The sequence below is a fragment of the Lepidochelys kempii genome, chromosome 1 (assembly GCF_965140265.1).
Source record: "Lepidochelys kempii isolate rLepKem1 chromosome 1, rLepKem1.hap2, whole genome shotgun sequence".
Taxonomy (NCBI): Eukaryota; Metazoa; Chordata; order Testudines; family Cheloniidae; genus Lepidochelys; species Lepidochelys kempii.
The window spans coordinates 38,366,162-38,380,412 of record NC_133256.1 but is presented as its reverse complement, the minus strand read 5'-3'; the positions used below and the strand labels follow the sequence as shown (position 1 = coordinate 38,380,412).

General features: G+C 43.6%; 1 protein-coding gene across 7 annotated transcripts in view; it reads right to left on the bottom strand.

The window, feature by feature from the left end:
* Positions 1-11,548, bottom strand: part of PARP4 (poly(ADP-ribose) polymerase family member 4) — a 122,203-nt gene extending 110,655 nt beyond the window's left edge. For 3 of the 7 annotated variants that reach the window (XM_073339280.1, XM_073339300.1, XM_073339321.1), the window contains exons 1-4: positions 11,315-11,546; positions 9,427-9,559; positions 1,868-2,063; positions 311-449 (exon numbers count right to left, since the gene is read on the bottom strand). In XM_073339280.1, the coding sequence (XP_073195381.1) occupies positions 311-449; positions 1,868-2,063; positions 9,427-9,558 (467 nt within the window). In that variant the 5' untranslated portion in view covers position 9,559; positions 11,315-11,546. Of the gene's footprint in view, positions 1-310; positions 450-1,867; positions 2,064-9,426; positions 9,560-11,314 lie in introns of all 7 variants that reach the window. The other 4 variants (XM_073339260.1, XM_073339270.1, XM_073339310.1 and 1 more) reach the window with 2 other exon arrangements.
* Positions 11,549-14,251: the final 2,703 nt, after the last annotated feature.

Below are 14,251 nucleotides of genomic sequence, written 5' to 3'. Positions count from 1 at the left end.
ATTATTTATGTTAATGTGATTCTGGTGAATTAATAAATTGTTGATTGGTTAAGAATAAGCAAGTGAGCAGTACTTCTCAATCAGGAAAGTTGACCTGAAAAGAACCTAGTGTTAAACTAATAAGCTAACATTACCTGGACTCCATGGAAAGGGTTTATCCTATTGGATTCTATTACATATTGGTAAACATAATTTGTTAGATTTCAACTTTAAAAATCTAACAGGAATGCTGGCAAATTCGTAAACTGACCCCCCTTTCACACTTAATATCAAAATACATTTTTTCTTTTATGCTAGGCAGAGGGATTACCTGATGCTCTCCATACTGGGCCCAACAGAGCAATCACTGACTTCCAAGGGAGTGGGATCAGGGCCACAGTTTTCATTCTTCTCAGTGGTATCCTCTTTTTCCTTAATATCATGCTCAGAAGATGAGCGGTTTTTTTCACCTGTTATCAAAATACGTTACTTGGCATATTTCCTTCTACCTGGTTTACTTATGTTTAACATATTAATAGCTCAAAAATCAATAATGCTACTTAGCATTTACAAAGTGCTTTATATGTTCAAAGAACTGTATGGATGCTAAATAATTAATCATCACAATACTCCTATCAGGTAGCTAAGGTAAACAGTAGCAGGTTACAAATAGAGAAACTGAGGCAATGAGCTAAAATTATTTGGCCAACGTCCAACAGTGAGTCACTGGTAGAGCCGAGATTAGAACTCAGGGGCTCCTGACTCCTAACCCTGCGTTTATTTTTTAAGACCACACTGATCCATAATATTAATTTATCCATGAGATACTAAATTCTGCATTACAAGGAGTTCAGAAAAGTATAACAACATCTTTACTACAATCTTACGGAGGGGGTGAACACCACACAAAACTCACAGATGACAATTCATTAGGAGACACTGCTATCACCAAAAAAGCAAAAAGAAATAAAAGTTACTTAGAAGTGTTTAAAAAAGGGGGAGGGGCAATAAAATAATGAATGGGTCTCAGTCTGAAAAAAAAAATTGAAGACAATGTATGAGGGGACTAATAACCTAAAACAGATTATTTGGACTATTTTCAAATTCTTGAGTAGTCTCTCAGTGTCACTACGGACCTTTTTTGCTTGTATTTTTTTTTCTGAGTAAAATTGAAGTCTGTGTATCTTAATTATAGTATGTTCAAACCCTTCTTCCATACTCATTGCTGTTAATTTCATACTTCTACTATTACATCCTGTTCTCTAGATTTCATAATTCCTCAAAGTTTGTTGCCTCAGAAACTAACACCTTTCTTTGTAGCATTCTGTTAACCCAATATTTACTAAAAAGAAAAGGAGTACTTGTGGCACCTTAGAGACTAACCAATTTATTTGAGCATGAGCTTTCGTGAGCTACAGCTCACTTCATCGGTATGCATCCGATGAAGTGAGCTGTAGCTCACGAAAGCTCATGCTCAAATAAATTGGTTAGTCTCTAAGGTGCCACAAGTACTCCTTTTCTTTTTGCGAATACAGACTAACACGGCTGTTACTCTGAAACCTGCCAATATTTACTGTTGAATCAAACTAAAGCTTCTAGCTAACTACAAGTGATATTTTTTCAGTGGGTTCAAAAAGACTGTCATGATTGAATTTATTATTTTACCCATATTCCTGATTCAGGGCCTGATCCAAAGCCCGTTAAAATCAATGGGAAAAACTCCACTGTGGTGTGGTCCATTATGCCCAGCTTCTTTTCTGCAGCTACTATTTATATTACTTTTCTGCAAACAGCCATTGTTGCTAATCCATTTGAAATTCTAAATTCTAAATTAAATCTTCCTCTCCAAAGTAACCAGCCCATAAAAAACTTCACTAAATACACTTACCGTAACAGCTTGGCTTTTGATCAGAAGTACCTTCCAATGATTTACTAGACTCATAGTCATCAATCTGTAAAAGTTTTCTTTCTTCTGCTGATTTCCATACAAAATCAGCACTTACAATGGGGAGTCGATACTTCTCAATAGTTTTCAGATGATAAGAGCTGAGTACAGCAACATTATCCACAATGACATGTGTACACTAAAAACAAGGTTAAAATCACAGCCATTACGCAGATGCAAAAATAGGTAACTACTGCAGTTTACTAGTTCGTTTACTCAATACTAATTTCCTATTAGTAAACAACATAGTGAATGCCAGTGAAAATGAGGTCAATTCTGAGGCTAAAATAGAGAAAGAACAAGTTAAAAATTACTTAGACAAGTTAGATATATTCAAGTCACCAGAGCCTGATGAAATACATCATAGAATACTCAAGGAGCTGACTGAGGAGATATCTGAGCCATTAGTAATTATCTTTGAAAACTCATGGCAGATGGAAGAGATTCCAGAGGAATGGAAGAGGGCAAATATAGTATCAATCTATAAAAAGAGGAATAAGGACAACCTGGAGAATTACAGACCAGTCAGCTTAACTTCAAGTACCTGGAAAGATAATGGAATGAATAATCAAGCAATCATTCGCAAACATCTAGAAGACAGTAAGGTGATAAGTAACAGTCAATGAGCATTTGTCAAGAACAAATTGTGTCAAACCAACATAATAGCTTTCTTTGACAGGGTAGCAAGCCTTGTGGATGGGGGAAGCAGTAGATGTGGCATATCTTTTCATAAACAAACTAGTGGAATATAGCCTAGATCAGTGGTGGGCAACGTGCAGCCCATCAGGGTAATCCGCTGTGGCCCACGCCGCTTCCCGCAGCTCCCATTGGCCGGGAATGGCGAACCATGGCCACTGGAAGCTGTGGATGGCCATGCCTGTGGATGGTGAATGTAAATAAACTGTCTTGTGGCCCACCAGTGTATTACTGTGACGGGCCACAGATTGCCCACCACTGGCCTAGATGGAGCTACTATATGGTGAGTGCATAAGTGGTTGGAAAACTGTTCCCAGAGAGTAGTTATCAGTGGTTCACAATCAAGTTGGAAGGGCATATCGAGTAGGTCCTGCAAGAATCAGTTCTGAGTCCAGTTCTGTTCAATATCTTCATAAATGATTTAGACAATGGCATAGAGAATACAATTATAAAGTTTGCAGATGATACCAAGCTGGAAGGGGTTGCAAGTGCTTTGGAGGACAGGATTAAAATTGAAAATGATCTGGACAAATTGGAGAAATGGTCTGAAGTAAACAGGATGAAATTCAATAAGGACAAATGCAAAGTACTCCACTGAGGAAGGAACAATCAGTTGCACACATACAAAATGGGAAATGACTGCCTAGGAAGGAGTACTGCAGAAAGGGATCTGGGGGTCATAGTGGATCACAAGCTAAATATGAGTCAACAGTGTAACACTGTTGCAAAAAAAGCAAACATCATTCTGGGGGTATATTAGTAGGAGTGTTGTAAGCAAGATACGAGAAGTAATTCTTACCCTCTACTCTGTGCTAATAATGCCTCTTCTGGACTATTGTGGCACCCAGAACTGGACGCATTTCAGGAAAGATGTGGACAAACTAAAGAAAGTAAAGAGGAGAGCAACGAAAATGATTAAAGGTCTAGAAAACATGACCCATGAGGAAAGATTGAAAAAATTGGGTTTGTTTAGCCTGGAGAAAAGATGACGGGGGGGGGGACGGGACACAGTAACAGTTTTCAAGAGTGGGCCTGACTGTTATAAAAAGCCAGTCAGCTGTGAACCAGCTGAGTGGTGAACAGCAGAGAGGCTAACAGAGGGAGTTTGCCTGGGATCTGTCTGAGAGGAGGTATGCTAAGGGCTGCATTAGAGAGGCTGTGTTGGTGAGTATCTGAGTGTCTGTTGTGGGGACAGTTTGACCTGTGTTTGCTTGATTGTTTGAAAAGTGTGAATTGGGAGTGCTTTGTTCCAGGTGAGCTTTGAGTGGGCCTGACTGTTATAAAAAGCCAGTCAGCTCGAACCAGCTGAGTGGCAAACAGCAGAGAGAGGCTAACAGAGGGAGTTTGCCTGGGAGTTCGCCTGGGGAGAACCCACTGAGGCTTACATCTTGCTGGCTTCTCTGAGTAGTTACTACAACTCCTGAGGAAGCTCGTAAAAGGAAAGTAATATGGATGGGGAGCGTTCAGCTGTTGTGACCTGCACTGGATGTGCCATGTTTGTCTTTCTTCCACAGGACAAAAGTGACTTTGTCTGTACAAAGTGCAAGTGGGTCTCCATATTGGAAGAGAAGGTTCAAGGTCTGGAGAAACAAGTATCGACTCTGCGTTCCATAAGAGAAACTGAAGATTTCCTGGACAGACATCAGGATATGCTTCTACGGGCACAATGTTCTGAAGATTCAGAGCAGGCTGCACAGCGGGGACAGGAGGACGGTGAAGAAATTTGGCAGCATGTGACCTCCAGAAGAAGAAAGGGGAGCGTCCATGTACCAGCAGTGCAGATACAGGTAAGCAACCGTTTTCATGCTCTCTCCATAGGTACTAATGCGGAGAGTGGACTGGATGATACATCTGAGGGAAGGGAAAAGAAGGAGACTCTGCCGACTGGAAGGCATGAGATGCACTGTCCTAGGGTTGGGGGTTCCATGACCACTGCTCCCAAGAGGAGGAGGCGGGTGGTGGTGGTCGGGGACTCTCTCCTCAGGGGGACTAAGTCATCTATCTGCCGCCCTGACCGGGAAAACCGAGAAGTCTGCTGCTTGCCAGGAGCTAGGATTCACGACGTGATGGAGAGAATGCCGAGACTCATGAAGCCCTAGGATCGCTACCCCTTCCTCCTTCTCCACATGGGCACCAATGATACTGCCAAGAATGACCTCGAGCAGATCACTTCAGACTACATGTCTCTGGGAAGAAGGATAAAGGAGTTTGAGGCGCAAGTGGTGTTCTCGTCCATCCTCCCCGCGGAAGGAAAAGGCCTGGGTAGAGACCGTTGAATCATGGAAGGCAACGAATGGCTACGCAGGTGGTGTCGGAGAGAAGACTTTGGATTCTTTGACCCTGGGATGGTGTTCCAAGAAGTAGGAGTGCTAGGCAGAGACGGGCTCCACCTAACGAAGAGAGGGAAGAGCATCTTCGTAAGCAGGCTGGCTAACCTAGTGAGGAGGGCTTTAAACTAGGTTCACAGGGGGAAGGAGACCAAAGTCCTGAGGTAAATGGGAACGTGGGATATCGGGAGGAAGCACAAGCAGGAGAGCGCGAAAGGGGAGGGCTTCTGCCTTATACTAAGAAAGCAGGACAAACAGCAAGCTATCTCAAGTGCCTATACACAAATGTACGAAGCCTGGGAAACAAGCAGGGAGAACTGGAAGTCCTGGCACAGTCAAGGAATTATGATGTGATTGGAAAAACAGAGACTTGGTGGGATAACTCACATGACTGGAGTACTGTCATGGATGGATATAAACTGTTCAGGAAGGACAGGCAGGGCAGAAAAGGTGGGGGAGTTGCATTGTATGTAAGAGAGCAGTATGACTGCTCAGAGCTCAAGTATGAAACTGCAGAAAAACCTGACAGTCTCTGGATTAAGTTTAGAAGCGTGAGCAACAAGGGTGATGTCGTGGTGGGAGTCTGCTATAGACCACCGGACCAGGGGGATGAGATGGATGAGGCTTTCTTCTGGCAACTCACGGAAGTTACTAGATCGCAGGCCCTGGTTCTCATGGGAGACTTCAATCACCCTGATATCTGCTGGGAGAGCAATACATCGGTGCACACACAATCCAGGAAGTTTTTGGAAAGTGTAGGGGACAATTTCCTGGTGCAAGTGCTGGAGGAACCAACTAGGGGCAGAGCTCTTCTTGACCTGCTGCTCACAAACCGGGAAGAATTAGTAGGGGAAGCAAAAGTGGATGGGAACCTGGGAGGCAATGACCATGAGATGGTCGAGTTCAGGATCCTGACACAGGGAAGAAAGGAGAGCAGCAGAATACGGACCCTGGACTTCAGAAAAGCAGACTTTGACTCCCTCAGGGAGCTGATGGGCAAGATCCCCTGGGAGAATAACATGAGGGGGAAAGGAGTCCAGGAGAGCTGGCTGTATTTTAAAGAATCCTTACTGAGGTTACAGGAACAAACCATCCAGATGTGTCGAAAGAATAGTAAATACGGCAGGCGACCAGCTTGGCTTAACAGTGAAATGATTGCTGATCGTAAACTCAAAAAAGAAGCTTACAAGAAGTGGAAGATTGGACAAATGACCAGGGAAGAGTATAAAAATATTGCTCGGGCATGCAGGAGTGAAATCAGGAAGGCCAAATCACACCTGGAGTTGCAGCTAGCAAGAGATGTTAAGAGTAACAAGAAGGGTTTCTTCAGGTATGTTAGCAACAAGAAGGTGGTCAAGGAAAGCGTGGGCCCCTTACTGAATGGGGGAGGCAACCTAGTGACAGAGGATGTGGAAAAGCCAGTGTACTGTCTTCACGAACTAGGTCAGCTCCCAGACTGCTGCACTGGGCAGCACAGCATGGGGAGGAGGTGACCAGCCCTCTGTGAAGAAAGAAGTGGTTTGGGACTATTTAGAAAAGCTGGACGAGCACAAGTCCATGGGGCCGGATGCGTTGCATCCGAGAGTGCTAAAGGAGTTGGCGGATGTGATTGCAGAGCCATTGGCCATTATCTTTGAAAACTCATGGCGATCGGGGGAGGTCCTGGACAACTGGAAAAAGGCTAATGTAGTGCCAATCTTTAAAAAAGGGAAGAAGGAGGATCCTGGGAACTACAGGCCAGTCAGCCTCACCTCAGTCCCTGGAAAAAACATGGAGCAGGTCCTCAAGGAATCAATTCTGAAGCACTTAGAGGAGAGGAAAGTGATCAGGAACAGTCAGCATGGATTCACCAAGGGCAAGGCATGCCTGACTAATCTAATCGCCTTCTATGACGAGATAACTGGCTCTGTGGATGAGGGGAAAGCAGTGGACGTGTTGTTCCTTGACTTTAGCAAAGCTTTTGACACGGTCTCCCACAGTATTCTTGACAGTAAGTTAAAGAAGTCTGGGCTGGATGAATGGATTATAAGGTGGATAGAAAGCTTGCTAGATTGTCAGGCTCAATGGGTAGTGATCAATGGCATGTCTAGTTGGCAGCCGGTATCAAGTGGAATGCCCCAGAGGTCGGTCCTGGGGCTGGTTTTGTTCAATATCTTCATTAAATGATCTTGAGGATGGTGTGGATTGCACCCTCAGCAAGTTTGCAGATGACACTAAACTGGGAGGAGCGGTAGATACTCTGGAGGGTAGGGATAGACAAATTAGAGTATTGGGCCAAAAGAAATCTGATGAGGTTCAGCAAGGACAAATGCAGAGTCCTGCACTTAGGACGGAAGAATCCCATGCACCACTACAGACTAGGGACCGAATGGCTAGGCAGCAGTTCTGCAGAAAAGGACCTAGGGGTTACAGTGGACAAGAAGCTGGATATGAGTCAACAGTGTGCCCTTGTTGCCAAGAAGGCCAATGGCATTTTGGGATGTATAAGTAGGGGTATTGCCAGCAGATCGAGGGACATGATCGTTCCCCTCTATTCGACATTGGTGAGGCCTCATCTGGAGTACTGTGTCCAGTTTTGGGCCCCACACTACAAGAAGGATTTGGAAAAATTGGAAAATGTCCAGCAGAGGGCAACAAAAATTGTATGGGGGTGGGGGGGTGTGAGAAAACCTGGATTTGTGCTGGAAATGGCCCACCTTGATTATCATGCACATTGTAGGGAGAATGGTTACTTTGGATGAGCTATTACCAGCAGGATAGTGAGTTTGTGTGTGTGGTTTTTGGGAGGGGGGTGAGAGAACCTGGATTTGTGCAGGAAATGGCCCAACTTGATTATCATGCACATTGTGTAAAGAGTTGTCACTTTGGATGGGCTATCACCAGCAGGAGAGTGAATTTGTGTGGGGGGGTGGAGGGTGAGAAAACCTGGATTTGTGCTAGAAATGGCCCAACCTGATGATCACTTTAGATAAGCTATTACCAGCAGGACAGTGGGGTGGGAGGAGGTATTGTTTCATATTCTCTGTGTGTATATAAAGTCTGCTGCAGTTTCCACGGTATGCATCCGATGAAGTGAGCTGTAGCTCACGAAAGCTCATGCTCAAATAAATTGGTTAGTCTCTAAGGTGCCACAAGTACTCCTTTTCTTTTTGCGAATACAGACTAACACGGCTGTTACTCTGAAAAAAATTGTTAGGGGACTGGAACACATGAGTTATGAGGAGAGGCTGAGGGAACTGGGATTGTTTAGTCTGCGGAAGAGAAGAATGAGGGGGGATTTGATAGCTGCTTTCAACTACCTGAAAGAGGGTTCTAAAGAGGATGGATCTAGACTGTTCTCAGTGGTAGCAGATGACGGAATGAGGAGTAATGGTCTCAAGTTGCAGTGGGGGAGGTTTAGGTTGGATATTAGGAAAAACTTTTTCACTAGGGGGGTGGTGAAACACTGGAATGCATTACCTAGGGAGGTGGTGGAATCTCCTTCCTTAGAAGTTTTTAAGTCAGGCTTGACAAAGCCCTGGCTGGGATGATTTAGTTGGGGATTGGTCCTGCTTTGAGCAGGGGGTTGGATTGGATGACCTCCTGAGGTCCCTTCCAACCCTGATATTCTATGATTCTAAGTACAATAAACGTTGTTACAATGAGGAGGGTGAAAAATTATTCTCGTTAACCTCTGAGGATAGGACAAGAAGCAATGGACTTAAATTGCAGCAAGGGAATCATAGAATCATAGAATATCAGGGTTGGAAGGGACCCCAGAAGGTCATCTAGTCCAACCCCCTGCTCAAAGCAGGACCAATTCCCAGTTAAATCATCCCAGCCAGGGCTTTGTCAAGCCTGACCTTAAAAACCTCTAAGGAAGGAGATTCTATTTTAGGAATTAGGAACTCATTTTCCTAATGTCCAACCTAAACCTAAACAAATTGCCTAAGGAGGTTGTGAAATCTCCGTCATTGGAGATTTTTAAGAACAGTTTACACAAACACCTGTCAGGAATGGTCTAGTTATTACAGAGTCCTGCCTTGTGTGCAGGGGACTGAACTAGATGACCTCTCGAGGTCCCTTCCAGTCCTACGCTTTTATGATTCTACACTAATCCAAACAAAAATACAAGACCTAATGCAAGACTTGTCATTTTGTGTGATGCCTTCCCTTGGTGATGAGGAGAAGAATAATGGCCTGGTAATTTTTCTCCTGGAAAAAGACTACCATCAAAAATGACACAGTAAAACAAAGTAAAGGTGGAACATGTGGTCCTTTTGTGGACAGAAAGGATATTTCTCTTAATTTTTATGTGTCACCTAGAGATTACAGTGATAGATACATTACAACTGCACTGATAAATAGAACTATTTATATTAAAACTTCATACATGAAAGCACTCTCACTCACTCTATCTGCATCATTTGTGATTTTTCTGCCAGAGGCAAAAGTTAACCTTCTTCCATGTTCATTAGGGGGAAAAAAAGTGAAATATACCTCATGATTTAGCACAAAATAAATTATTCCACCATTTTCTTTAATGCATGTTCTCAGTCTATTCTTCTCCTGAATGGGTAAATGTTTCATTTTAAGAAAGAACACACAGTTTGCAAAGATTCCCACAGTCATCCTATTAAAAAACAAACAAACAATGTTTTAATTCACAAAACTTCCAGAATTTCCTTGCATACCATACCCCACCCAAGTGACCTATCACCAAACATTACAGTCTTGTCTACACTAGGGACATTCAAAAAGATTGCACTGTTATTTATACTCTTTTCAGTTCCATCAACAAGGCCACTCTGAATTGGTTTTAACCATAGTTTCTGAAATGCTGCTGAACAGTGTCTGGCCTGGTCTAGACTTGCAGATAAATCATGTTCCGAATCAGTTTAGCTGCACCTGCTGCTCACATCTGTTATTAGCAGTGGGCTATTTTCTTATCTTAGACAAGGCCAAAATGACTCTGTCTCTTATTGACAGAACAGCATTACAGTACAGGCAAATTCCTAGAGCCCTGCGGGGATACAAAATGTGTATCTGCATCCAATCAGTGATCCGCAAGCAGTGAGCACATTGGAAAGTTGGCGCATATAGCTCCAGCCCTGGAGTCGGTGTCTATACAAGGAGCCACATATTAACTTCTGAAGACCTGCATGTGACTCCAGAGTAGGGTGACCAGATAGCAAGTGTGAAAAATCGGGACAGGGGGTGTGGGGCAATTGGCACCTATATAAGACAAAGCCCCAGATATCGGGACTGCCCCTATAAAACCAGGACATCTGGTCACCCTACTCCAGAGCCACAGGTTGGCCACCCCTGACATAGGGGAAAGTGAAATCCACATGATATTCACACAAAATATTATGAAAAATTCCCACTTTGTCACATTACACACAAAAATACTACATTAAAAGAACAATATGTTTGCAAAGTCAAGCTCTCAGAAGTTAGGAAATGCCCAAATCAAGCAACCTTAATTGAGCTTCTTTGTGTGTATACATTATGATCACATGCTACTTTTCCCACACTATTTCTGCCTCATTCACTGCACAGGATGGACTGTGCTCGGTGATGAATCAGTATTGCATAGTTAAACCACTGCCCATTTGTTGAAGCAGTTGGAATGAGTGGAACAATGGAAATCTTCTGAGACTATCTGAAGTGGTGAAAATCTTACCAGATCAATAGAGCTCTTGCCATTTTGGTCCCTTTGATGTGAATAGTCATATAATTTCAGCACTGTCAGACCCAAACCTTAGACTGAACCTAAACTGGATTTGACTGCAGTTTCCACAGTCCATCTCAAATCCCCCTCTGAGAATGTACAGTTGCCAAAAAAAGGATTTTCTCAATATAACCTCTAGAACAGACTGTGGCCCGCAACCCCCTTTTAAAGTTTGATGTCATACTGACATTTAGAAAAATAATGTACCATATTTGTGCAGCCAGAGCAATGAGATTATTTCTAGAGTTTAAAGTAAATGAAAATAATTACAAATGTCTATCTAGCCAACACACCCAGATCTGATCCCGCAATTCAAGAAACAACCCAAACAGATGGCAATAATTCCCAAGAAAGCACCAAAAAGGGCATTCCATATTACACTTTCTCTGTCAAACTACTTACTGCTCAACTAGAAAAGAGAGAAGTTTCTTAAAGAGATGAGGCCTGCAAATACAGTTAACATCTGAATCACCCAGTAAAGAGAGGAGGAAGTGCAAATCCCAGGGGAGGAAAGATTTCACTCTCCCTCATCTTCCCCCTTATTCGTCTGCAACCTAAATAAGAAACACACGTCTATAGATGTAAAGAAGCACCCGAGTCCACCCCTAGACTAAAATCTAGTGTTACAGAGTGAGACAAACTGGATAAACTCACTTGCTGGGAGCGAGTTTCCTGCCCAGAGGGATCTTCCGGTATCTGCAAAAATGTGTGACAGAGGCTGCGCGTAATGACTGGAGGGGGTGGAATGTTCTCCTGTTCCAAGGGACTAAAGGGAAAGGCCTGTCCAAACGGCACAAAAGACAGCACTGACTGCGAAGCAGACGATCAACCGAATTGAACAAGAAGCAGGTTCTCCGACTGGGCAGCAGGAGCCGCACCGGAAATGCAGGTAGACGGCGATATTGACAATGCAAGTGAATTCTGGGGCATCTTTTAGGGATTAGGAAACTGAATCCAGCCCGCCCCTGTTTCATCCCTCTGGAGAATACAGAGTGGACGCTACAATACTGGGTTTTCCGCCGCTGTTTCTTTCGCTTTGTTGATGGGTGGAGATGATTTTACTCTCTCTTTCTGCGTCTATGACAGACTCTTCTCCACCCATCTCCATAAGGAGAGACTTCAATACAGACAGCAAAATCCTCCCCCCTGGCTAGTGACCCAAATACATGTTTGTTGTATTAGTTTTATAAATATAATAAAAGCATAATAGTGTCACTCATCAGCCAACTATGTCCTATTCCAATCAGGCACCTTTATTTAGGGATCAGTTTGCTATTAAGGATTAACACAAAAGGGTTTGCATTTTACTTCCACACACAGATTTCCAAAATCAGTCTAATCTGACCAGGTATTTTTACCTGATATAGGATCTGAATTTAGCTTGTGCTCTTTGACAAATTTTAATGAAGGGTTTGCCTCCATTTTTTGGAGCTGCAAAGCTTCACAATAAGGGTCCATCCACACTATGCAAATAACTCATTGATGACAATGGTTGTCAGCAATGAGCCTGACACCAATCACCTGTCAACTGAAGTTGAAAAGGATTTGTTTACTAGACAAGGCAGCTTTCCCCAATACTGTTATGCAAAGGTATTAAACTGTTTTCAATACCAGATGAGGCAAATGAGGGGACATGTGAGGGTGGAAGCAAAGGGGAATCTGTTGCCGACAATCATTGGCTATAATCCTGCTGCAATCTAAATCCATGCTAGTGGGCCTCCACAGAACCCTATTAACCTCAATGGGATTTCATGAGGACATTGAGATGAAAATGCAAGATTGGAGCCATTGTTAACAATGGGGTTTGTTTTGTTTTTAGCATAGATGAGAAGTCAAAGAGAAATCTTGGTGGGCCCACAGGGTTTTCATTATAAACAAATACTGAAGGCAAATCACTACAATAATTTATTTAAAACTTTATAACAGAGAATCCCAAAATTCAGTAGTTTCAAAAAAGGATATAAGGTAAATGTGGAAGTTCTTGCCTTTTACACAGTGCTAACTACACCATCAGTGGTACAGTGTATGCAGTATGGGGAACAGTCATTTAGAAAAGATGTAGACAGACTGCAAACGAAGGATAAAGAAAGGTTTATGGACAGGTGCCTGCTGACAGTGTGTGCGTGGGGGGGGCACAACCCCCAAACAGCTGGAGTCAAGCCCCCCACTCTTCCGAGAGCCCTTCCCGTTCTGGAAAGCAGCAGCCCTTCTGTGAAGCTCCCAGATGTTCCTCTGTCTCTTCCCCCCAGAGTTGAAGCAGCAGCAGCAGCTCCCAGTGTTCCTCCCCTTCTGCCTCTCCCGCTCCCTGCCCCAAGCAGGCCTGGCTCAGCTGTTCCACAGGGAGGGGCCCTGTGGCACCATGTGACCCTGTCTGCCTATGCTTCCTCTGTTTAGACTGGAGGGAACCACACTTGGAGGATATATGGAAGAAATTGTTTCATGTTCTCTATGTATATAAATCTCCCCACTGTATTTTCCACTGAATGCATCTGATGATGTGAGCTGTAGCTCAAGAAAGCTCATGCTCAAATAAATTGGTTAGTCTCTAAGGTGCCACAAGTACTGCTTTTCTTTTTGCAAATACAGATTAACACAGCTACTACTCTGAAACCTGGAAGAAATTAAGAGATACTGAGGTTACGACCAATACTGGCAACTAGCAAGGAATTAAAGAGCTGCATCTAGTTCGTGCAAACCGGAGCCCATTGTTCCACTTTCTCCCCTCATACAAAGGTGTGGAGACAAGTCCCAGCCTGTTATGTACCACTGGTTGCTGGGTGTACAATGGTGAGTCACCTGCTGCTGGAACTGAGGGCTGGTCACCTAACACCTTTGTTACCTGCAAAAAGAAAAGGAGTATTTGTGGCACCTTAGAGACTAACCAATTTATTTGAGCATAAGCTTTCGTGAGCTACAGCTCACTTCATCGGATGCATACTATGGAAAGTGTAGAAGATCTTTTTATACACACAGTGTGCGTGTGGGAGTGTGTGTGTGTGTGAGAAAACCTGGATTTGTGCTGGAAATGGCCCAACTTGATTATCATACACATTGTAAGGAGAGTGATCACTTTAGATAAGCTATTACCAGCAGGAGAGTGGGGTGGGGGGAGGTATTTTTTCATGCTTTGTGTGTATAAAAAGATCTTCTACACTTTCCACAGTGTGCATCCGATGAAGTGAGCTGTAGCTCACGAAAGCTTATGCTCAAATAAATTGGTTAGTCTCTAAGGTGCCACAAGGACTCCTTTTCTTTTTGCAAATACAGACTAACATGGCTGTTACTCTGAAACCTTTGTTACCTGGAGACCAAAAGTGTTTGCAGACCTGCCTAAAATGGGAAACTTACAAAGCTCAACACTTCCCCTTTTGTTTACTCCTGCCCTTCCCCCTCCCCTGTTCAACTGACACCAAAAGACTGTTATTAAACAAACACGCGCACACCCTAGGCAGATAACATGCACCCACATTCACCCAACACGACTCTAACGCCTCCTAGATCACCCTGGCAGGCCCATGCCTCAGTTTACGATTATTTTACAAGACTGCAGAGCTGCTGGCGGTGGCACCTGCAGCACCCCTACTGTGGCTG